The sequence below is a fragment of the Platalea leucorodia genome (genome assembly GCF_965183815.1).
Source record: "Platalea leucorodia genome assembly, chromosome: Z".
Lineage (NCBI taxonomy): Eukaryota > Metazoa > Chordata > Aves > Pelecaniformes > Threskiornithidae > Platalea > Platalea leucorodia.
In genome coordinates this window covers 93564023-93589578 of record NC_138858.1, presented here as the reverse complement: position 1 = coordinate 93589578, position 25556 = coordinate 93564023, and the positions used below count along the sequence as shown (strand labels likewise).

The following is a 25556-nucleotide window of genomic DNA, read 5'->3' as shown; positions in this document are numbered from 1 at the left end:
CGCGGCCGAGGCCCCGGCCCGCCGCAGCCCCCGGCCCCGCGGCTCCTCCCGGCGGCGGCCGCGGCCGCTCCCGCCCCGCCGCGCTGTTCCCCGCGCGCGCCCCCGCCCGCCGCGGGCTGTTCCCCTCCCACGCCCCCTCCCCCCGCCGCAGAGCTCCGGACCCAAGATGGCCGCCGCGTCAGTTTCGGGCTTCGCCGCCGTCCGGCCTTTGCCTCTCGGTTCCCGTCTCCCGCAGGCCTCGGTGAGTAGCGCTGGCGGGACCACCCCGGCTCGGGTGCCCGGCGCCGGGGAACTCGGGGGCAGGCGGCTGGCGAGCTCCGTGGCCTGGGGAAGGGGAAGGCCCGCTGGGCGCTCCAGGCTCGCGGCCTGTTCCGGCCCCGCCGCCGCTCTGCGCCAGGCCCGGACCCGGCCGCCCGCTCCCCCGGGGCCCGCCGGGCCTACCCCCTGGGGAGGCGGCGGCCCCGGCCCGGCGCGGATGGGGCGGGCGGGGCGGGCCGGGGGGGCGCGGGCTGCGCTCCTCTCTGTCTCCGGCGCAAGAGAGCGCGGCTGAGGCGGGCGCGGGCGCGGGCCCGGGCCCGGCCGAACCGGTGCGAGGAGCCGGGCTGCGCTGCCCGTCTCCCTGGGGGGGGAGGACGGTGTGGGGGCCCGGCTGGCTGTCGGGGCTGCGGCCCGCGCCCCCGGTTCTCCTGATGCCGCTGGTGCGAGTCCCTGGACTGAGGCGGTGCGCCCTCGGGGCGCCGTGTGCGGGGCCTGTCCGGGGCAGGGATGGGGACGAGCGGTAGCAGGTGCCGGGGCCGCTTGTCAGGCGGATCGAGAGCGAGTGAAGCCACCCGGCCTTGGGACCGTCCCGGTGTGGCCCCAGCCGGGCCGGGCCTTACGTAAGGGCCTGTGCCCGGAGCTCTGCTGGGGCCGGAGCGCCGCGTCCTCCGTGGCCCCGGAACCCCGCCGTGCCGGGGCACCCCGGCAGCGCGGCCTGGCTTTGCCAGGCAGGCGGGCCTCGGGGACCGTGTTTCCCTTTACATCTGTGTTGTTCACGGGGTAAAAGAACTCTAGGCAAGCACCGCATCCTTTCTGGTCTAAAGAGTAGTTCTGAATCTTTCCGGTACTGGCTGTATGGAGCTGTGCAATTGAGTCTGATGTCTGTATGCAAATGTGTTCTGTGCGTTGATAAATTCTTCTGTACTTACTAGAAAGCAAAGCGGGAGAACTGTGTTGACGACTAGCTCGTGACTAAAACTTCTCTTGCAGAAAATCGTTATTGCTTGTAATAAACAGTTTATAAATCCTTCTCGGTTAGTCTACTTTTGCGGTAGAACTTCAGCACAAGATACTGTTATCACAGTTAGAAAAAGCCTTTGTTGAAGACAACTAAAGGCTGTGAAGTAGAGCCTCGTACCCTTCCATCTGCATCTTTAAGTAGCAGTGTCATAAGCATTCCTTCTTCATTGTGTATGGTCACCTGTTACTTTGTCCTCAAGTGTTTTCAGTGTGCCTCATCTATACTGAAGATTATAATGTTGTATTCTTCTTTTCTATGCTCTCTGAAAGTCAAACATTTAATTACAATCTCCAGCTGCGTTTCCTCACTTTTTTCCTTGATGGAACAACTGTCATAGCTTTTCTTAGCAGGAGGGAATCAGACCTATGGTTACGCTGCTGGAACAGCTCTGAAAGTTTCTTGCTGCTTGCTCAAGACTCTTGGCTATTCCTACTGCTTTCTATTGAAGTTTCAGGCAGTGTCTTTCATGTGCAAGCATGAAGAGAGCTGCTGGTTTTTTAAGATCTTTGTTGTGGGTTCCCCCCCCGCCCCCCCATATTAATTGAGGTTGTGCTCAGCAATGATATAAAACGTGGTATAGAATTTATACTGACTTATGGATTGAAATAAAAAGGGCACGCTTTTTTTTCTCTAGGTCTGGAGTCATTTCAGTGTTAAAACATGCTTTTATTAGTAGTGCAGATAAATCCTTAAGTATTACTTTGCTGTTTCAGAACTGTAGTAGTGGGTTAAAATTCTGCTATGTGTTTAATGAATCAATGTTGGCTGCAATTTTTTTTTTTCTTTTTTTTCCTAACTGTTCTTTGGAAATGTCTCTCTTCTTGTTTTCTTCCAGGCCTAATGTTACAGTTCTTCTGATTGTGAGTGTGCAGACCAGAAGCTGAGGTGAGATATGCTGAAATCTTTATACTTCTGTGGAGAAACTTTCTGTGAAGCTGTTACAGGATATATTGGAAAGAATGATGAAATTTCTAATTGTTTTGCTTTCTTTTTTTCAGTGTGAAAACAAATAATGTTTGAGAAAGGAGGAGTAATTCAGGACAGAAAACGTGTATGCTATGGTTAGCTGGTTCCCATCATTCGAGAATCTGTTTTCTCATCGTGTGAAACTTGTTCAGCATCGGGATAAAGGATAACGACTCTATGGATATACAGAATTCTTCACCATGGTAAAACTCGCCAACCCGCTGTATACAGAGTGGATTTTGGAGGCAATCAAAAAGGTAAAGAAGCAAAAACAGCGTCCTTCAGAGGAGAGGATATGCAATGCAGTGTCGTCTTCGCACGGTTTGGACCGCAAAACTGTTCTGGAACAGTTGGAGTTGAGTGTTAAAGATGGAACTATTTTAAAAGTCTCCAACAAGGGTCTCAACTCCTACAAGGATCCTGATAATCCTGGGAGAATAGCACTTCCCAAGCCTCGGAACCATGGCAAGTTGGATGGTAAACCGAACGTGGACTGGAATAAACTTATCAAACGGGCAATTGAGGGCTTGGGTGAGTCTAGTGGCTCATCCTTGAAGAACATCGAGCGCTTTCTGAAAGGTCAGAAAGATGTGTCTGCATTATTTGGAGGTAGCGCTGCCTCCATTTTTCACCAGCAATTACGATTAGCTGTCAAGCGTGCTGTTGGCCATGGTAGGCTCCTTAAAGATGGACCTCTGTACCAACTCAACACTAAAGCAACCACTAATGCTGATGGGAAGGAGAGTTTTGAGTCTCTTTCCTGTCTCCCTCCAGTGTGTCTCCTTCCCCATGAAAAGGATAAGGTAAGACCCAGTTTGCATGGGCATTTTCTTGTGATGGATGAAATGTGTCAATACAGAGTCGCAATTTGAGGTCAATGGTTTGTTTAACTTGCACCTTGTAAGTTAGAAATGACTGATGTGCATTTGGGATCCTACTGTGTCCAAATTTCGAAGTGTGATCAGAGGAAGCGTAATAGATCGTAATTTGTACTTTGGACTTGAAAACTGCAAATGAGCTACTGTGGGGAATTTACCTCTTAACGCTTCTGTGCAGCGGAATTGAGCGTATGATAACAGGCTTACTACAGTTATGTTAGCAAAACATAGGAAGTAAGCCTCCTGACTTTAAGGTGAGGTGGATTTGCAAAGCAAACTTGAGATGCCTGAGGTCTTTGACCCTCCACTCCAACCTCAAGATGAAGTTGTGGGAGTGAAATTCATACCCAGTCACTATCTTTCCTGTCCTTGTGCTACTGTGGAAGCGGAGTAAAACGGGAGTCTGTCTTTGTTTATTGAAGACCAATTTGCCAGTAATTGATATCTTTGCATTACTAGTCTCCAGGACGTCTTAAATATGAAAATTATTTTTTCCGTCCGTAATAGATACATTTTTCAGCGGTGTTGGAAATTTTTTGTTGTTGTAAATATCGTCTTCGGGGGTGAGTTCTTTGAGTGTGTGCTGCTCATGTTTTTTCAAGTCAGCGTCACTCTTTGGTGAGAGGGCTGCTTTATGATCTGTTAGGGTTTGAAGACTTAAAACTACTGTAGGAGTTGTCTTCATTTAAAAAAAAAAAAAAAAATCTGCACAGCTGCTTTATCACCAGTAAAGTTTCTCTGAAGTTCTGATTTGACTGTGGGAGCTCTACTGTGGACGCAGTACTTAACTAGTCAGAGCGTTGTGTTGTGGGCTGGTGGAACGTAGGAAGTAAGTATTACTGTGCTGAAAATTCCAGCCGCTTCCTCTAGCCTTTTTTCAAGCGTTCTGTCTACAAATGTTTCCTATGTACTTTTCCAACTGTATCTGTAATGAAAACAGTATAGCTGTAAAATGGTATGGAAACTGGATGTAAACAAGCCTGGCACATGAGGCAGCTGGATTGAGAGTGGTAGTAACAGTGGAAAATATTAGCTGTGCGTATTATTATTAACACAGTATGTTTTGCAGCCTATTCAGTCGTCTTGTAATGCGCCAAAACTCAGGACCAGCTTGATATTCTTTCAGATGAAGTGTTCCCTGGGGTTTTCTTAAAAAGGGGTATATCAGAATGGTGAATGATGGTATGGGCTACTATAAATACTGAATTTGGTCTGGGGTTTGTTTTTTGTCCCCTGGAAAAATACGCGTATCAAGTTCTTGTGTGCGCATGTGTGCATAAATATAAACACACGCAGAGGTATATGTATGTGCGTTTTGGGCTGTTAGATATGCTCCCTAATTCCTTTCCACCTGCTCAGGTCTGAGCAGCTCAAACACTGAAAGGGTTGCTAGTAACATTAGAATGCACAGTAGCTATAGTAAAAACTTTGCAAACGATTTCTTCAATAAATTCTTCTAATTTTTTGTGTGTATGGTTTTAAACTAACATCCTAGATTTCTGCTCTTGATGTACCATCTCTGTGCTGTGTAACCCATGCCGAGTTTCATACTGGTTTGTTCTTAAGTTATTTTGAAGATAGGATATTAAAACATCTATGTAGATTCTGCCAGCATTAATTGACTGGCAAGTCAGTGGAAGCCAAAAGATCCGATCCTATTCTACAGGAATTTTAAGACAGTTTGGGTTTTGTGGTTTTTTAAAGCAGACACTGTGTGATCATCTTCCTTCACGCTTCCGTCTTGTGTTAAATCTCAAGCAGTTACACAGGTGCAAAAGGCTTACTGGGCTATAGTAATTTTCTTTACTTATTGGGTGCCTGAGAGAGGTGAGAGATTTTTGGGTTTTTTTGCAGGGGGAGGCTGTCCTTTTTTTTTTTTTTTTTCCTAATGGAAGAATTTGGTACAGATTCTTTGGGAGTACTGTGGCAATATTTCTCTTGATTCTTAGCAGAGCCTTGGCAACAGCATGAACAAAAGCTCAACCTCCCAAACCTGAGAAATCCTAAGGACCTGTCTCTTGTTCACTGTTGTTTATCTTTTATCCTTGCACTGTTTGGTCTTTAACATCCATTTAAAAACTCTCTGTATATCATATGATCCAAATTTATGAGTCTTAAAGGTGTAATATTTCTTATTTCATTTGTTCAAATAGAGTTTCCACTCACCTGTCTGTCTGATAGCAGCGTCACTTTGTTTAGATGCCTGGAAGTGAACATTCAATTCTGGATATTTTCCTGTGTATTATGAAAGTTGGGGCTTAAATTTTTTAAACAAAATAAACATAAAGCAGGGCTACAGAAGTTTTATTTAGTAAATATTATTTGCTTTCTTTGAGATCTTATGTTTTGTGCAGCATTCTGTGAATACCACATTCTGGCGTTCAAGGGCAAAAAACCTGGCAAATTAGCATGGTTTGCCAGGTAGTAATGACATGCTGCTGACGTTATGGTTTTGAAATCCCTGGCCTAAAAACACTACTTGGATGAAAACAAGCAACAGAAAAAAAAAAAAAAAACCAAACCTGCTGATGGGCAGAGCTCAGTGCTGAAATTTGCTTATCTGTTAGTGGCAATGGCTGACAAAAGAAGGGTTGTCTTTAATTTCGGTTTTAAGTGCTCTGTGTGCCTTCGCTCCTGTGTAGGCTTTAGGGAAGCGGCCTTTTCTTTCTTCTCAGTTTCCTGTAGTTTAGAAGGTAAAATGGGAATTGCAGTTAGGAGCTGGTTTTGCATTCCTTGTGACGTTTTGGACGAAACGCTGGACTTGACTTTGGCGGTGTTTCTGTGGTAGGTGACCGGCTGGTAAGATTCACGATACCTACCCCTGGCGTGGAAAGAAAGAAGGGGCGAGGTGGTGGCAAATTGTCGCAATACCTAAAAGTAAAGGGAGTTCGTGCTGAAATTGCAATGAAAGAGAAGAGGGTTGCGTTGCTGCATCTTGGGTAAGGATCGGGCAAGCACTATCCCTTCAACATAGCTGGGCGTGAGGAAGTGTGGGTGTCAGGCCTCCCGCGTTAGGTCGGCCAGAGAGGTGATAAGCGTGGAGCGAAGAGCGTTCGGCGCCGAGTCCGCCATCCGTCAGTGACATCTGTAGGGAATGAGCAATACTGTGCAAGCTAGAGTCTAAAATAAGTAATCCCACTGTTACAGTGCAATTTCTATAGTTAAGCCCTGATTAAATATGCATGAAAGATTTCTTTAAAGTATAACTGTCACTTCTGTTTCATGTGTAATTAGTATACTTGCAGACTGAAACAGGATTTTTACTTTTTAAAGTATTTTTTTTCTCGAGGAAAAATCGCTGTATGCTAGTATTTGTTCAGAGGAACAGTTTTATTTCTTGAAACTTCCTACTAATTGTTGTTTTTAAAAAGTGCTTTTTCTGAGGTGGGAGAAAAAATTCTTCAGCGCTGCTTTGGAAACCATAACTTATCTTTAAAGGAATGCCATGTATCTTTAGATAGCTGAGGGAAGAATTTTTTTGTCATCTTTATCATAAAGCTAAACAGAATAAACAATGGTACTGTTTTAACATATACTGGCTATTGAGAGGTCTGTGGGAATAGAAAGGCTGGACACCAGTCTGCAGAAAAAACTTAGTGCCTTGATGAAATGTTCTGGCATATTTCAGCACCACTTGATTGGGTTTTTAGTTTTGGGTTGTGGGTTTTTTGTTGGTTTTTTTTGGTTTTTTTTGTTCATGATTGGGGCAGGTGCTGTAGAGATGACTTAGGAAGTTAATCTTACCGGTACTGACAGCTTGCGTCCCTGCCAGAGGTTACCACAGCCATTGCAAAGATAAAGCAAGTGGTGTTTTGCTCCTCAACTGCTGCGGTTTGTAGCCCAGTTTATTACTATTAAATGAAATTGTTGGTTTAAGTTAATGTTCTGTGTTGGGAAATTCAGCTGCTGCTGGAGGGAGAGAATCTCCGATGAAGGGACAGAGAGGGCAGCACAGGGCCGTAGCCTCCTTAATCGTCTCTTGAGAACTGGCACGTCCTCGGAGGCCTCGCCCGCATGCTCTGGCGTTGGCCATGCAACCTGCCGGACCTCTGTTTTCTCTGTGCCGCTAATGCCTTTATTTCTTTGCTTACTTTTTGGCACAAAGGGTGGGTTGCATTTGCCAGACAAGAAAGACTGATTTCTCTCTCTTATAGGCATTTAGTTTCAATTACTCTATTTGTGCATTTGAAGCCCGAAAATTAACGAGTATCTGATGCTTGTGTATGGCTATCAAATGCATATAATATATTAATTGTGAGAAACTTCTTACGCGATTGTGTGCTGCCCCTTTAGAATGCTGGGGGAAAGGATTGCCGATTGCAATACTTCAAGAGTCTTTTTTGATCAGAAACTTTGAAATAGATAACTTTGCAGCTTTCCCCCCCCCCCGCCTCCCCTTCCCCTCTCTGTTTTGTTGAAGCAGAAGAGCCCACTGAACCTGTGTTGGTCTGGCAAGCCCTGGGTTGCCTTCCTGAACAGTTCTCGCTGGTACAGTGGCCTTTACTTGTAGGGCTATGGTACCTCGCAGTTCCAGTCATATTGTGTTGGCACTCTACAAAAGTGTCACTGAAAAGCACCTTGTTTTAGAAAGTTGGCATTTAGTGTGAAATGAGACGATACTCATGAGATGGACAGCAGAAGATAATACTAGCTATGTAACAAATAAAGGTCACAGTATTTTAGCTACATGCTGAAAATTTTAATCATGTCTCTTAGTCGTTACAAACCAAATGCATTCGTGGTTTCGAGATTACAAAAAATGACGACTGTGTATTGTGGCAGTACTTACTGCAGGGTATATCTTCCTTTGGAATCATTCAGCGTGATTTTAAAGTTGTGTAGTATGATGGTCAAGCTAGAAGGAGGAACCCAGCCACAGCCTGGACGCTGGCTTTAGACAAAAGGCAGTGAAGAGGGGGGAGATCAGAATGTAGTACTTTGGAAAAGTCCAGGCAAACTGTGTTACCTTATTCGCGCAGCAGTTGTTGGTAGGTGCTAGAGCTGTTAACCCCAGAACACTGAAGTGTGTTGTTTCACTACCCTGCATGTTCTGTTTATCCGTTCACTGCCGAGAAAAATAGTAATAACATATTTAGCAAATAGGAATTAAATTTACCATTTGTGTGGTCTATGCGTGATTTTTTTTTTGCTGTATGACTACAATTAACAGGTACTGTGTAATAGTTAATATGGCATTACCACAATGCAAGAATTACTGCGCTACTACAAGGCTACTACAATACAGCAATATTTAGTGCTGTTTAAGAGCAAAGAGCTCTTTCCTGCTACGCTGTTGTGAGGAACTAAGCTTATAGTAAGATGCAGGTCCTAAGGCTGGAAGCGCTAGGTAAAGAGAGCTTGCTCTGCTTTTGTTTTGTTGACACTTGTTACAGAACACAGGTTAAAAGGTTGTAAGAATTTTTGTAAAATTATTATTATTGAAAAAAAAATTAACTATCATCTAACTGAAGGAGAAGTTGAAATAATTGATGTACATGTTGGATGTTTCCAGATCATTTGAAACTTGATCTCAGGACAATAGTAGGACTATTTCTTCCACAATTAAAAGGAAAATACGGATGGTATTAATTGATCTCCCTTTGCACTCTCCTTGAAATTGTCTTTTATGTCAGTTAAAACTGGATATGGCTGTAGCAACCCTTAAGTAAGTATCTTAATATTGTCCTGCAGTACAGCTGAGAGTATAAAAACAAAATTCTGAAAGTGTTTCCTGAAAAAAAAGAGGGCAGCTTCTGTGGCTGAAAAATAGGAGGAATATTTAAAGCAGATTCCCTGCGCTGCTGTCTCACGTGCGTTCCTCACGGCATGCCCGTTTCCTAGTCTTGTGCTGCTGTTTATATCTGTTGGTACCGATCAATCCCTTCAACTGTGGGTTATTATACATGCAGCATCCTTCAGGCCTTCCCCCTTGCAAATAATAGTTCTAGATCCCAAATAATAGATCTAGATCCTTCGTGTTTATCACATGAAGCCAAACTTCTTGTATCTTTTTAGAAAGTTTGTATGCTTTGAGGGCATCATAGTTCTTTTGAAGGCCTTTAAACATGCAGTAGCTATTGCTATATTGTGCCCGTTTTAGGTTAATAACTGTTAATTCTGTGTCTTAAAGCAAAGGACTGTTCCATTACTGGTAAGGAAGTTATTTGTGGATTGGTTTGTTTTGGGTGGAGTACGTAAATGTTCTGCAACCAGAGCATTGTAATTACACTTTGGGAGCTCACCCTTGCTCTCCAAGGGTGCTCTTCAAGCTTTGGCTCCCAGCTGGAGGACGGTTAGGATTCGCTCTCTTCCAGCTGCTTCTATGGAAGAGAAGGCTGTAGCTCTGTCTAAAAAAAAAAAAAAAAAAAAATCATGGTTGATAACAGATGGCCCCCATCTGTACTCTGTGTAACTCTGGAAACTCAAGTGCTAAAAAATTACTTTGAACTTGATTCCCTCGATTAGTGCACAGGTGAAGTAGCTCGTAGTAATAGAGCGACTGTAAGCGTGTCAGAAAAGCTACTGTCATGGCCAGCTGTGAATGGATGCTATGAGACGGTGCCTTTGGGGTGAAATGGTGCGGAATGATACCAAGAGGGGCTCTGGCAGCATCTGGAGTAATGGTAACTTAAAGGCAAAGTCTGTGACTGTGGGAAGCCATCAGGTGGTGTGATGAGGACCTACGCCAGTGGGGTACTACCGTGGAGGAGGCGTTTTTGACAGCGTTCCCTGACACAGTTCCAGCAGAAGCGGAGTACAGGATAGCGGGTTAAAAAGGAGGAGACTAGTCCAGTATGTTGGCTGGATCCCTGTTGTTAGTCCTTTCTGTCTGGGAGACTGTTGACAGATCTGGAATGACACAGCTCTGAAGTTTGGTTAATAAAGGAGCCTTATTTACTACAGAGCTTTAAAGTATAGTCAGACAGGGAGGAGGGTGGATGATGGAGAACATTGCTAAATAAACAACAGCTTGATTCCAGTGTTAGCTTTGTTACGTAGCAAGGGAAGAAACAGCAGAGAGAATGAGGGCAGATAATTCTGTCCCTGCCCTTCCCCTCGCTTCCCAGCAAGTTTATCTTAAGTCATAGTGGTGGCAGGAAAAACAGTTAAAAAGGTATAAATATTTAATGAAGTAATGTCATTTTAGTTGAAAGATAGGTTCCATGTTCTTAAAATAACTACAAATACGCAACCAACAGAAAATCTGGTAAACAAATCCTATGTGTGACAGACTGCTGAGTCCTTTGACCTCTGTCCTCTGTGGAGTAGGTGGGTAGACGCGTTTTATTCCTACTTGCCTCGTTAAAGGGTTTCAAACTAAATTTATTCTAATGAGTTGTGATAAGTCATCTTAGTCTTCATTCCACCTGTTGAGGTTTTCTCTTTATTTGTTGTGTAAATCTGACTTAATTTTTCTGTCCTCACCAATTTTTTCTGACCGTGTGAACACCGCTCTTTGGAACAGCTACTAACACTGCTCCAGGCCTTGGGTGAGAAATCGTAGCTTGTTTCATTGTCCAAGAATCTGGCAGTCTTTCCATTGTTACTGCTATTGTGGTAAATCTGGACTTGTTGCCAGAGTGAAAAGAAAGGAGGGAGAGGGGTGTCCAGAAAGAATGACCCTCGCATAGCAAACAGAGCCCCATTGAGAATATATTTGCTTGGTTTGAGTTACTTCTGAAGGCCGGTTAACCAGTCTGCGGGCCCATGCATGAACGATGAATTCTGGGTTGAAAATACTCGGTCTTCCAAGCATGTTTCTATGAAGACCTATGAATTACTAAAACTTTTAATTATCAATACCTCTATCAGTTCACTGGATTTCTGAAAATTGGATAGAACAAATTATGGATCTTGGTACGCAGCTAAATACCTGCAGTATTAAGTGTTACTAAAAATATGAGAATGGAGCTCTTCCTTTTCTGGAGTCTTTGCTGTAATCTTTATCAGCAAGTTGAGTCACCGGTCTGTCTCCTTTTACCCACGTGTAAAATGGATATCTGTCAAAACGAAAGGTGTTCTGAATCATAAAGGAAATCACCATTTCTACTTATTTCTCCCCATTTCCATTAAACCGTCCCATCTAATCTTCAAAGTCCAGAAAAATTGGTGATGGATACAGCTTTTAGATGTGTGTGTGTGTGTAGGTTGGACTTAATTTAAAATTCTTCAGTGATATACGGCCTCTCCCAGGCATTAGATTTCTCCTCAGTCTTTGAGACTCAATCCTGGATATTTAGTAATGAGGTGTTTTGATTGGAGTGCTGGATCTCCGAACTTGTCTGGACTCATAGCGAATTCCTTGAAGGTGTGTGTGGAAGGGAAGAAAGTAATTCTGCTGCTCGGTGTTACAGTGACTAAGCTTCAGAAGCTGCTAATCATTAAGAGCCATGCAAAATCTTTAGCGCGATCTCAGGAAAAAGTAGATGCACTCGCTTTGTGCCACTACCAATTTTTTTTTTTTTTTTTTAAATACACAACTGTACAAACACGGTGACTGACTGCCTTACTGCAGCACGGGCTTCGCCTGGTGTGGGAATGCTGGATGCTTGTGCAGACCGCGCGGGGAAGGAGGAGAGCGCGGAATGAGGACTGTGGGTCGAGACCATGGGACGTTGTTAAATCTTACTGTCAAGGGTGTTATATTGAGCAGTGGCTTTTGATAGGAAGAGTTAAATGCAGAGTGTTTATTTTCTTTTTTTCTCCAACCTCATGTTCAAGGTGGTAGAGCTTCAAAAAGTGAGTGGGATTTGGTCCCAGAGTTGCACTTGTGTGGGTATCCTGAGTAAACTGCAAATAGCAGCCTTGTATCGGTGTGTTTTTAACGTACACTAAATTCTCATTCACAGTTCCTTTTGTGCCTTCTCTGTTATCATGTTTATTTGGGCCCCTGCGTTGTGTTAAATATTTTTGTTTGTTCATGTTTGTTTTCTAACCGAAGTGTTTTCCCTTCTTTTAGGGATGCAGCTAATGTTGAAGGAAAGTGGTGTACAGTATTTAAAGATGGAATGATTACCTATATGCACAGAAATTACTTAGGTGTTTACAAAAGTTCCTTCCCCAAAGTTATTTTTAGAAATCGAAGTCAAGAAGTTCCTTATTTTTTGTGAAAACCAAAGTATCAGGGCATGCAAACTGTTTCTGGTGAGAGGAGTTAAGATTTTAGTTTGCTGTTGATTTGAGGGGTGTGTTTGGCTTTTGCAGCTGTGGAAGTCTGTGACTTCTTAGAAATATTATCTCATCTGAAATCGAGTGTTATAATCATCTGTTGCTCCTAAGATGGTACCCTTTATTTTCTTGAACATTAGGAAGCTGGGACAAAGTATAGGAGAGAGCTTCCAGGCTATAGCTTTGGGTAAAGAAGACGTCGGTAACTTGACCTGCCAGGTTCCTGAATCAGTGTCGAATGAAGGGAGCTGCTTTATACCGCAAATAAAGACATCTGAGCCTCCCATCCCCGTCCCCCCCAGGTTAGAGGCAGGAAATCTTGGCACGCGGTTCTGATCGTGACGTACAAATCTTGAATTGTTTTAATCCTCTGATTAGAGGACTTGTTAGCTCTGCGAAGGTTATTCAACGACTGACTGTCTAAGGATTTCCAGCAGGCATTCTGTAAAGTTCTTACCGTGTGCACGTCCGATAGCAAGGCCATTTCGTCCGTTTGCATGCCAGCCCCAAGTAGTATCCCCAGGGCTTTGTTGCCCTGATGTTTCCAGACATCATAGCCGCCACATAGAACTCAGCCTGTGTATACTGCACTAATATCTAAGGTATCAACCTTCACACTTCACTTGTAGCAGCATTTCGGATGTTGTCTCCACTGTAATAGTCCTTCCTCAAACAGCAGCGCTTATTTTGAATGTCCTTTGATTTTCTTTTTAAATGACCCTTTAATGTTTCTCTTAGGAAGAGGTACGTATTTCAGGCTTGCAGTTTCTTCTGTATGCTTTTTTATCTTTTCTCCCTTACACTTGTTTTAATGTACCTTCATGTTTTAGGCCATCATTCTGCCATGTAAATATGTTTCTTTCTTTCAAGTGAGACTCAACTAAGTGAACTGGAGACAAAATACCCGTTGACACAGGCAAACATAAATACATGTGTTATTGTAATAGTTTTTCATGTGTCTATTAAAATATATTTAGCATTGTTTTCTGGAGCACAAAGAGTATTTTAAGGAATTTCTGTTTTTACTCTCAGCTGCTTCATATTTTTTTCTTTACCATACTGTCTGGAGAGAACATTAAGAATTGTGATTTGGTAACTCAGATAGCAGAAGGGAGAGTCATTCAGCAGGTTAAAAAAACTGAACCCGTTGCTGCCACAAGTTGATATTACTGGAGAGTATCTCCCAAATTATGCTCTTTTCCCTATATACAACAAAAACCCATTATTTGTAAAATTACTTTGGTAATATGAAATTTATTAGTTCTCATTTTATTGAGGCATGGAACTGAAGCGATTTTCTTTCCCAGCCACTGATCCAAGAGGCATGGAATCCAAGCTTTGTGATGCTCTGCTCACTGAAACATGTTTCCTCATGTTTTAAATAATTTTCTTCACGTGGTGTAGGTTGTACTTCCCCTCTGGCTTTTCTGGTTCATCTACTCTTTCCAGTAGCTTAGGAGTAGCTTACTCCTCTTACGAGGAGCGGCTGGGGGGGCTCAGCCTGGAGAAGAGGAGGCTGAGGGGAGCCCTCATCGCTCTCTGCAGCTGCCTGAAAGGAGGCTGGAGCCGGGGGGGTCGGTCTCTGCTCCCCAGGAACAAGCGATGGGAGGAGAGGGAACGGCCTCAAGCTGCGCCAGGGGAGGTTTAGGTTGGATATTGGGAAAAACTTCTTCCCCGAAAGGGCTGTCAGGGCCTGGCCCAGGCTGCCCAGGGCAGGGGCTGAGTCCCCATCCCTGGGGGGATTTAAAAGCTGGGAGACGTGGTGCTTGGGGACATGGTTTAGTGGTGGCCTTGGCAGTGCTGGGTTAACGGTTGGACTCGATGATCTTAAAGGGCTTTTCCAGCCTAAACGATTCTATGATTTGAGGCAGACCTTTGCAACAGCCTGGGCTATTTGAAGGGAGGAGTAATAGTTTGTCACTTGTTTAAAAACAGACCCACAAAACCCCATTACCTAGCATGAATTCTCAGAAGCCATCTATCAGGGCTCCTGGATGATAACTTCCTAGCTAAGAAACAAATGTACTGTGGGGGGATGGCTTTGTAAATACTAAGTGTTGTGGATTCTCTCTCTGGAAGGCTCACATTCAGGATGTCTTAAAGGGTAAAGCAAAAAAAGAAATTTGGTGTGAGTGTATGTGTTTCTTTTACACTAGCTTTAATTTTACACCTACTTGATTCCAACCACAGTGACTACTACAAGCAGTTGTATGCTGATGGGGCAAAGACAGTCCTGGTATCTAGTGAGCCTCTGGTGGTACTAAAATGTCTGCAAGAAGGGAAGTGCATTCAGGTTACTGACGGTGACCGCTGTGACGTGTGGGCTACAGAGCTGCCTGTGAGCGTTAGGGAGTTTCCTACCTTGCTTTTCCTAAATTAAGACGACTACAAAGCAGATGGATTGGCCAAAACTGAGGTTTGAAAATTCCACACACACCCCCCCTTTTTCCATAGGCACTTCTCCGTAGTCGCCTTTGGGAGGGGGTACAGTCTGCAAATCTGTAGAGCACGTTTGGTTTCTAGACATCCTTTGTATAGTAACACCATGTGCGGAGAGGCTGGCAGGCTGTAAGGCGCTGTCAGTCCAATTTGTTCTGGCTCCCTCCCTCGCCGAAGCTGCTGACATCACACAGATAGATGTGCTTGTGAGAAAAACAGCAGAAGGAGTTGAATGTCTGCCAAAAATTTGCAGTATGAAACTGAGCTGGCTGCTTCCAGTCTTGTTTTCACGAATCTTTCATTGTGTGCTTGCGTTTTCCACTTGCCAGGATGTTCTTTGAACAAACAAAGCAGCAGTGAAATCTCTCCGTACTTAGCATAACACAGTCTCACACAGAAGCTTTGGAGGAGTAGCCTGATCTCCACATTCAAAGTTATTCCAATTTAATACATTATTCTACACCGTTTTCAATTCTAGTAAAACCTTATTCTTTATTCCCCCAAACTGGAGCCGGTTTGGTTTTTGAATGTGGTTAAGTGTGTGTTTGGTCACACACTTAACCAGAGGTGGCAAATACAGGAACCACTGAAGCTGTGAAGGACAGTCTTTGATCTGGTTCTTCCAAAGCTAGACAGCGTTTGCATATGGACATCCAACTTCGAAGGACTATGGGGATGACCAGGGTGTGCACAAACACTGGCTAGGAGAGATAAGAAAGGCTATCTTAAGACTGCCAACTGTACCGAGGTTCTATAAAATTCCCTTTGGTTAAATAAATTGCTCATGAACTTCCTGCAGAGGATACGTGAAATCGTGTACTTCTTCCCTGAGAAGCTGCCTGAATGTTCCAGCTTTGCTTTCATGAGGTTGCTTTCACAAATGATAGAGGATGGCTGCTGTGAGATGGGGCCAGCTGTGGTTGAGGAAATTTTTTTCAGTGAAATAGTATATACTTTCTGTTCCTTCTGTTTGCAGAAAAGTATTTATATTCAAGAAAAAAATAAATTGCAAGACAGCTAATGAAATTCACGGCTAAGCTTTGTTAGTCAATAACCTATAGAAAAATAAGAGATAGGGAGAATCATAGCAAATATAATTGTTCATGTTGTCTCATGTTTCATGAGAAATATGCAGCTATTATGGTCATATAAGCATTTTGTAACTGCCTCAGTCACACAGCTGGAAAGCATATGTAATTGTATGAAGCTACCGTGGAATCTGAAACAATTCAGATGTAAACTGCTAATACAATAAATTCCCCATAACCTGTATACAAGCCTGCAACGGCCGTAGTAGTGCTGCTTTTTTTTAATGCAAAACCAAAGTGTATTACCCTACAACTAGTGAAAGAGAGGTGTAGAAGACTCCTTGATGCAACATTGTGTGGGAGTATCATTAAAGCTTGTTACTCGATTTGAACTTTATTTATATATACTTAAATGAACTTTATTTGTAAGTCGTCTTTTCCTACAAATTAGGTTTCTTCTGGCTAACGTCGTATACTTTGCTGCAGCTACATGAGGATTTTGGAGGTGAAGTTGGGTAGAAGCACGTACAAGGTGAATAGAAGCGTAGTTAAGTGCAGTTTAATGATATCAGGTGACTTGCAAATACAAATGCAGCATAGACATGAGCAAAAGAAACGCGTGCAAGTGCGTGGACTAGGGAGGTACTTTTGAGGCTTATCCTTAGTGAAGCAGGATGGCGGTCGGATTAAATACATCAGACATAAGCTTACTTGGTCGTACCTGTTTTTTCATGCTCGCTGCTCTTTAGTGCCATGTTGTTGTTACATTATAATGAAATTCTAAAACATTTCACTACCATGATCAGCTGCTCCCGATTGCGCAGTTGATTCAGGTTTTCCCTTCAAGTCAAACAGATGAAAGAAAAATAATCCTTCCCTTACTCATACCTGTTATACCATCCAGTGGTAGTGCCTACACACAGCTGAAGGAAAGGGGCTGAAATGACAACGAAAACATTGGGGTTGTGCAGTTTCAGTGTAGCTGCCCTGCTGAAATTGAACTCTCATGTCAGGATTTGAGCAAGGGACATGGTTCCTTTTACAGCCAAGCAAAGCAAAGACAAGTGGAGATTGTTGTTGTTGTCATTGTTGAGGTGGCCTTGCTGGCCAGGAAGAAGAGGGAGTACGCTTTGGGGTACTGCTGCCTGGAGTAAGCTCTTGCTCCGAAGGAAAATATCATTCCTTGGCTAGTAGATCACATAATTCATGCCCTGACAGACTTTTGTCAGGGAGCGTCTCCGAGATTGCCACGTTGCTGACTGTACATTATAAAACACTAACTTTGTAGAGCACTTCTTATTTAAAACAAAAACAAGGGCTTGACTTCTGCTTAAAGTTCTGGATTTTCCCCGCTGCACCTCTTCCCGTACCAGCCCTTCTCCTGGAGGCCGAGGAGCAGGGGGCCGACCCCTGCTGTAGGACCTAGTGGTAAAACCTTCCGCTGAAAGGCTTGGGGAGGGGCAGGTGTTTTACATATTTAAAACAATGTAGGACTGCACCTCAGGAAGCTTGCATTCTGGCAGCAATCCATGGATTGAATAAAGACCTGTTTGTAAAAGATACTTTTATAAATCTGGTATGGTAGTTTTTTGGTTCCCCCCCCCCCCCCCCCAAAGGCAAACTGCCTCGTTGATGTACTAGACTTCTTTAAAGCATGTCAGATTATATAAGTGGTTTGACTCCTAGGTTTTGATTTCCAAGAACCATGGCAGTTTCTTACTGGGGATTGCACAAAAAAAAAGTCATGGCTCTGAGACAGATAAAAAGAACCACTGGGTCAGAGTGTATGGTTTCCTCCCGGGGAAAAAAAATACTGTAGTCTCTCAGGCCAAAAAGTCAGAGTGGAGGTCCCAACAACCTTCACTGACGCTAATAACGTAGCCTGCACCGTTGAATTGGTGTTTGCTTGGTGCTCTTTGGGGGTGGTGACGGTGTTAGTGGGTTTTGCTATCAGGAGAAAGATGGTAGCTCTAAACGTTGTTCAAAGGGGCATAGCTGACTGCAGTCTCTTCTGAGCTTGGATGTCTGTCAGACCTCTGATCAGATTGCTTCCAGGAATTACATGGAATGACATGTCACACATGTTCCTGTACAATGCAGCGGGTGATATCACTGTTCATTGCTGCTGGCTTCTCCGTGCCAAAAGCAGCGAAACTGCCATCAGTCTTATTCTGCTCTGCAAAAACTATTCCAGTGTGCTCTGCATGCGATTTAGCAGGTTGATATTTTAAAATGACTTCTAAAAAAAAAAAAACCTAACCACAGCATTGGGACCAGCAAGACGTGAATATCCAGTTGATGTCACGGGGATTGATACCTTCAGTGGATAACAGCATCACTGGTATCCAGAAATGTCTGCTGTCACCTGTGAAACGTCCATTCTAGTATGAATGAATTGCATGTACTTGGTAAGAGATACAAATGTGTGGGCATGCGTAAGTCATCTAAAACTGTATCAAACAGTACTCTTGGTAGAGGCTAACATTTAACATAATTTAAATGAAAGTTTGGGCCAACGGGTGAATTTTGATGTAATGTGTTAAGTATTGCCTGAAGTATACTATAGTTTTAAATGCACAATATTTCTTTATAATACATTTAAACAGTCCATTTTTTAATTCCTTTTAATGTCCTGTTGCTCTTTGATTAACAAGTATATAGGACTGCGGCGGTCAATGCCACAAGGCTTCCCGCTAGGTCCGAAGGTGTTGGCAGAAAGGCCGTATGTAAGGCATCTGAGCTCTCCGTTGTTGTTTCTTAGGAAGACGTACAGAAAGAGGTCTCTAGCAAGCATCAAAAAGGCTTGAAGTGTTAGTGGCAGCAGCTCTTGGCGTACGAACTGTAACTTTGGGGGATTTTTAAACGGGAACTGCTTCGGGTTGCCGAGAAGGGCCTCTCGTTGGCATCCTGTGGTAGGATTGCCTCGGTAGCTTGTTCCCAAAGCAAAGAACAAATGTGTGTGGAATATTGCTGCCTTTCTTATGTTGTCAGTAGTAATTCTATGATGTTTTGTGAGGAAAGCTGTGCTTAGGATTCTTTACCCATAATACATTCAGAAGAGCTTCTTATTATTTGTACATCTGCTGGCTATGGTTTCTCTTGGTTTATCTTTATTCCTTGACTTGCATATAGAAAATAATAGTTTATTTTAAGACCATGCCTATCTAACTGTCAGGAATTGGCTCATCTGCTATCGTTTTGTCAGAAAGGTTGCTCTATATTAATATGTTAATATGTTTATATTTCTTCCATGTATAAATACTTACACTTAGTGTCCAATTCATTCCTCAGTCATTCCTGAGTATATTAATTTCTGTAGGTCATCTGTTCTTAAATAATTTTATTGTCTGTCCTTTGAAAATTATTTCCATATCCTGCTGTTATGTGAATATCGGAGCTAGACATACAGTCCTAATAATAGTCTCGATAATCTAATTTCTATTTTATATTCTTCTTTTATTTGTCTATAATAATTAAACATACAAAGCAAAAATAGATGGGAAATATTTACTCCTTTTTTGCATAATTTACAATTTTATCATCTGCTCCCTGCAAGGAGCCTTTTGCCATTCGTTTCTCCCTTCCCCTTCTTGTAGGTTCTGTTCTCTTTATTTTTCTTACTTGCTGCCTAATGAGAATTTGTTAATTCTTACTGTATCTTTCATCTACACCTAATACTGCTGGCAGAAATCTTGCAATCTTCTTGTCGTCTTTCACGTGATTTATCTCATGCCACGCTGTCTGCTGTGACGTCGACCAGAGGGAAGAAATCCTCTCTTACACTTTGTGCTTTGCAAGGGGTTCAGCTTTTCAAACTACATCGCTTTGCCAGGGGCTGTAGTGTGTGTCTCCTTCAGAAGTAGTAAAGCTATTCTCCTTCATTTCTCAGGGAAGAAGGGAAAAAAAAAAAAAAAAGAGAAATGTAATTACCCAATGGTGTTTATGTGTTCTTTAAGTGGTGCCAAAAGTTTGAATGTCTTATCTGTGCTTATATTGCAGTTCAGTAATGCAGTTAATAAGGTGTGACCGCGTAATTACGTCCACTTCGCTACACTCGCAGATGTTAGACCAACTGCACTCCTGATGTAGTCTGTAAGGGACGGTAGAAACATCAGCTCTTACTCCGTGATCGCAAATATGACGTGCCTGGTTTCTTTGTCTTGTGAAGTTGGGGCGCAGCCCTTCTCCGTGAATAAGGAGTCTCTCCAAGTGCTACTGTGGTTACGTACACAGGGGAAAATGAAATTCTTCTGGTTGTTTAATTGTAACTCTATGCGGAGGGCATCTCTGAGTACTTAGCTTTAGCAGTTCGATTCTATTACGTATCGATTTGCAGAGCAGGCATTTTAGCCTCACGTGAAGTCTCTGAATTAACTCCTCATTTCACAGCCCTTTGAACTGAAGCCATCCATGTTTTCTTGAGATATGTAAGCAATTTAGATTGAATTGTTCTATTGCAATATCACTGCGATTATTCTATATTCAGAGCAAGGAAGTGCTGGGGTTTTGGATCATGGTTTCATTTTGTATTTTTGGCAGTCGTCATTTACTTAATTATTTCTGCTTTGGACTGGTAACTTCAAAGCTAACAGAAGTGTGCAGAGTAATAGAAGTGTTTTTGTCATAGCTTCGTTGTCATTCTTAACCCTTCTTCTGCTTCATTGCTTTTTTTTTTTAATACCAGATATAAACCTCAGCGTTTGATAGTGCAACTTTAATGTCACATTGGCTCTTAACTGCGAGTTAAAAATCAGTAAACTGTTTGTGTCAGAAAGTAAGATTTAGCCATACATGTGGAGAAATTGATGCTGTCACGTGTTCAGTCCCATTGAAATTTAACTGTTAGAAAGAATAAATGTTCCTTTTTACCTTCTGTCTGAAAGACTGTTAGAGTGTAGTTGAGATTCTCTGTGAAATTTTATCGTACCCTCAGACTGAAACGAGAGGGAAAGGAATGATTCTGGGATGTGAAATTATGTCCGCTGCGTCCATTTCTGGCAAAACTGCACTTACAATAGTGTGGAGGTTACAATTTGCTTTATTTAAAAGAAGCTAAAGAGTTTTGTAATTTTTAAATTTTTTTTTATTTTGAACTGCCTAAGCTAATATATGACCAAGTGTAAAGGAAGAATGAACATCCCCAATTGGATTCTAAAGGATTCTAAACCTTTTTACTGCACCTTTGTGGTGGATCGAGACCATTGCATTTCTTTCGGAGAGGACCAGCAGATGCCTAGCCAGCGATCACTGCATCCTTTAGTCCTCGTGCTCATCTGCTTGGTGACATGACTCAAGGAATTTTCTCTGAGCACTTTCTTATCTGAAAATGGCAATGATCATGCTTATCTACTTTGTGTGGTATTGAAATGCGAATAAAATAGCAAAAAAAAGAACCAGTTATATTCTTACGGGAAAGATGAAGGTTAGTCAATAATAACTTGTTCCAAGAGGTCATAAGTATTCCTCGGGAAGAAGAGATTGAAGGTAAGAAGAGAAGTGAATGTTTCTCAGAAGGCAGAGGGTGAAAGTAGTTCCTGAAATCTTGATTCCAAAGAAATTAAAGCACTGACAGACCCTTATACACAGGTTTTTCCCCCAGTACGCCACACCTCATACTGACTAGAAGCAGCTATCTGCCTGGCACCTGGAGTCCAGCCACGAACGATTTGTGTACAGTCAGTCCCCTCGCTGGGTTAAGAGAGGATGGGGGATCCCTGCGTGGCTCCTTTTAGCCAACCTTACTGTGGTGACTGTGGCTGGAAAGATGCTTTCTGTGGAAGCGAAGATGCTGGTTTCCCCCTCCCACCTGGATGTTAACGATTTGTGTGCTTGGCATAACTAGCTACAGTTGTCTTGTTTTCTCCCTTTCTCGAAAGGAGCAGAAAGTGGAATCCTTTCATTAACTACCCCTATGAATGTGTTTCAGAGTGAAATAGTTTGATGGGCAGGTGATTTCATATTCGTTTACACTTCAGCATCATCTGGGATTTACCCGAAGGCCAAGATAAATACTTGTGTTCAGGATGAGGAATGCTGGGCTTTCATTCCCAAGTAGTCCTTCTGCATTGTGGGGCTTAATTTTGAAATAGCAAATTTCCGAAGGTGTTCTGATTGTTTCCATCTAGTGGATGTTCTAAGGAACACACCTCAGGCCGTGAGTATACTGATCTGTACGCTGAAGTAAAGATACAGCTTGAAACTTCCAGTTTCCATATTGCTGTAATATAAACCAACCTGAGTTCTGCAAGAAACTATTCTGGATATAGCGTTTGCTTTGGCTTAGCCAGAGCAAAGATTCCTTGAGGTAGTTCTGGCATATGCTTCCATACAATAACTAACAGTATGTGCATATGCAGCTGCATAATACACTCTGAAAAAGCTATGTGTAAAATCAATAACTGTAATGCGATGCAGCTATACAAAGAATGTGTCTCAAAACTTACCATAATCTAACATTTTTCAGGTTCCCAGTGTTTTGAATGTGATTTTAGCGTATTTTTATAATATTTTTAAATTAAATTTTGCTTGCATCTTTGCTCTGAAAACTATAAATCACAGGCTTGTCTTGGGAAATGCAGAATTGGCTTAGAAAGAATTTGCTAGATTATGATATCCAGCACTTAACGTTACGGGAGATAAGGCTGTCCTTTCCCTCTCGTTACTTGATCAAGTGCCACTTTAAAGCAATCAGTTATTGCACTTGTTACTTCTTTGAGGAGGCTGTTGTAGAATGTCAGTCCTTTGGTTCAAAACCGCCTGCTTATTCCAGGCCAAATGTATCGTTGGCAAGTTAATATCTATTTGTTGTTTTGCTAGTCTTGTACCTCATCTTAAATACATCTTTTTCCCTACATAATGTTTGACCCCCCTGAACTTTTTCAGAGAGACCAAACTTTTTCATCTGCCACTTTTGAGTGCTAAACAGCATACTCGGATAATTTCTTACAAGAGACTTTTATTTTCATTTTTCATAACCATGTTAATAGTTGTACAGTCGTCGTACTTGTTCTATAATATGTTTTATTCCAAGTGATGTATTGCAACTGCTTTTGACGATTGCACTACCGCTTTCTGGATACCTGGTGGGAATTTTGAAGACTGCTGTGCTCTGGGGTCATCTGCGCCCTTTTTCCACCACTGCATCGCCTCATAGCTCATTCATTTGGTGACAAATTAAGGCACCAACTCTCTCTAACTTTGCATTCAGTTATGTATTAATCTGTAGCCCTCTTTCCCAGCTTGCTTTTCCAAGTTTCCCCTAGCCCTGGAATTCCATTCTCTTTTCCTTTGTACCTGGGATTATGTCTCTCGTATTTGGAGTTCTGACTTCTATCAGGTTACAGTTAATGCAGTATTGTGTGGTGAAAAGCAACTAAAATCTGCGAGACACGGTGTATATTACATATTGTTTACAGGCGATATAAATGTCTGTGTGATTGTGTGTGCTACGATTTGCTCCCTTGATACACTCAGTGCTTTTATTGCCTGCTTTCCTCACAGCCGGTTGCTGAACCAATTCCAATCTGCAGTTTCTGCCTTGGTACAAAAGAGCAAAATCGGGAGAAGAAGGCTGAAGAGCTCATCTCTTGTGCTGACTGTGGCAACAGTGGTAGGTGACCCTTTACAGTGCTGCTGGTAAGGAACCATCCGCTTGAGCAGAGGAGCTCGGCGTGGTGACCGCTTCTGACCATGCGTAGGAGGAGTACGCGTCTATGGCCTATAGTACCGTTGGTTCAGCTGAATCGCCTGCTCCCGGAGGGGAGACGGCTAAGTTGACCTAACACAAATAGTTCGTTTGGCTCTTGGGGGTTTCTTTAAAAATGTGGTAGTGATGACCGGTTTTATCATATTTCTCAATTCAGTTATGAAAAATTATCTTGGTGTTCTTTTGTATGTGGGCCTGCCACTTGCTATCTAGGGTATTGTTTTTGTGTTACGAGTAGATAAGAATAGAAGCACCTAAAAATAGGAGCATCTGGATAACCAAAATTCTGCATGGGAATACGTAATTGATAAAGTAATCTCTCTGTGAGCTATCTGCGAGCATGAACAGCAGTGGAATGGTTTTACTGGTATAATTTTCTCCTTTTTCTGTAGGTCATCCGTCCTGTTTGAAGTTCTCTCCAGAGTTGACAGTTCGAGTGAAAGCCTTGCGATGGCAGTGTATTGAGTGCAAAACGTGCAGTTCCTGTCGAGATCAGGGCAAAAATGCTGTGAGTACAGTGGAGCATGGACTGAGTGAAGAGGATATGAGTCTTGTGGAAGTTCTGCTAAACTACAAAATAAAATCCTTCTAGAGTCAAATATTTGCAGCTTTTGTTTGAGTCTGGCAGTCTTTCTGACACCTGTGAAATACCATGATATGTCTGTAGTTGAAAACGATGTGCGTGTTCTCTGAGATGGTGACAAATTAATGGAGGGCTCGATGCTGATGCACATCTAAAGAGAGATTAACTTTATCTGTCTTCAACAGGATAACATGCTATTTTGTGACTCATGTGACCGTGGCTTTCACATGGAGTGCTGCGACCCCCCTCTTACCAGGATGCCAAAAGGTGAGGATTTTGTGATGAAAAGGGTGATTTAAGGTGGTGTTGGAAGAGATCAGTGGGTAGAAAGTGCTTCCACGTATGTGGTCCTCTTTTAGCTACATTTAACTTGTTCTTTACAGTGTTGCTAGAGAAGGGTCAGAGCTTCACATCTGGATTTTCCAGTCTCCTACTTCCTATACGTTCCTGTCTGTGAAGGGTTTTGAAAAAAGTCTTTGAGGTTTGAGGGAACAGAAGTGATTCTTGCAGATTAAAATGATCAGCTTCCATTTGAATGAGTAGCCTTGTACAAAAGGAAGACATGGGCTTCTAAGTTTTTGAAGTCCTGTCCATTTGGACAGTAGAGAATCCTGGAGTACAACCAAACTTCTCTCTGCCATCAGAAAGCAGGTTGTCTGTGGGAGATTCTTCCTTGGCAGTTAGAAGAAAATTTTCCTATAGAAGATAGTTGGAAGTAGTGTACTTGTAAGCAGAATATGGGATAATTAAACGTGTTACTTTTTTATGGTTTTCTGATAATGTGCTATGAATTAGAGACTTCCTGCATGGTTGTGGGAAGTATATCTTGGGGGGAGGGGGGGAGGAATTAAATGGGCTTGAGTTCAGATTGCTGGAACATAATTTTTCTTACATGTATACGTGATAATTGAGGCCTTTGGTAGTGCTCCTGGCCTTTCTGTCAGAAGCCCTGGGGCTTGTAGATCTCCTTTTTGTCCTGTATAGATGTCCCTTGTGTTCAGTGATGGGGACTTGTGTCTTATAGGTATGTGGATATGTCAAATATGTCGGCCACGGAAGAAAGGAAGAAAACTTTTACACAAGAAGGCAGCACAGATAAAACGACGCTATGCTAACCCAATAGGACGTCCCAAAAACAGGTTAAAGAATCAAAATACAACGTAAGTCTCTCTATAAGGAGGAGTAAGGTGTGAGATTGTATAGGGCAGTGGGTATTTCTGAAGTGTCTGGGCTACTCTGTGAGAAGATTTCTTTTACAATGAAGAGCTTTTTGTTATTCTTTAACACAGGATTTCTGAAGAGTGCTGTGAAAGACTGGAAGTAATCTCAGTGCTGCTTTTGGCCTAGAATTTTGACTTTTTGTAATAACTTACTCTTTAGTTTCAAACTATTCCTTATGGTCATAGATGAATTTTGCTGTTCATGTCAAGTCTATTTTGCTGGATGGCTGCTTCTTCCAGCACAGTTATTTTGCTTTGCATTTCTCAAGAACCCTTTCTAATGTTTAGAG

At 42.7% G+C, this 25556-nt stretch overlaps 1 protein-coding gene across 3 annotated transcripts in view; it reads left to right on the top strand.

The window, feature by feature from the left end:
• Positions 1-107: 107 nt before the first annotated feature.
• Positions 108-25556, top strand: part of LOC309602951 (histone acetyltransferase KAT6A-like) — a 51682-nt gene continuing 26233 nt past the window's right edge. For 2 of the 3 annotated variants that reach the window (XM_082337130.1, XM_082337129.1), the window contains exons 1-7: positions 108-241; positions 2115-2164; positions 2278-3048; positions 23259-23367; positions 23856-23971; positions 24232-24313; positions 25071-25206. In XM_082337130.1, the coding sequence (XP_082193256.1) occupies positions 2446-3048; positions 23259-23367; positions 23856-23971; positions 24232-24313; positions 25071-25206 (1046 nt within the window). In that variant the 5' untranslated portion in view covers positions 108-241; positions 2115-2164; positions 2278-2445. Of the gene's footprint in view, positions 242-2114; positions 2165-2277; positions 3049-23258; positions 23368-23855; positions 23972-24231; positions 24314-25070; positions 25207-25556 lie in introns of those variants that run through there. The other variant, XM_082337131.1, reaches the window with a different exon arrangement.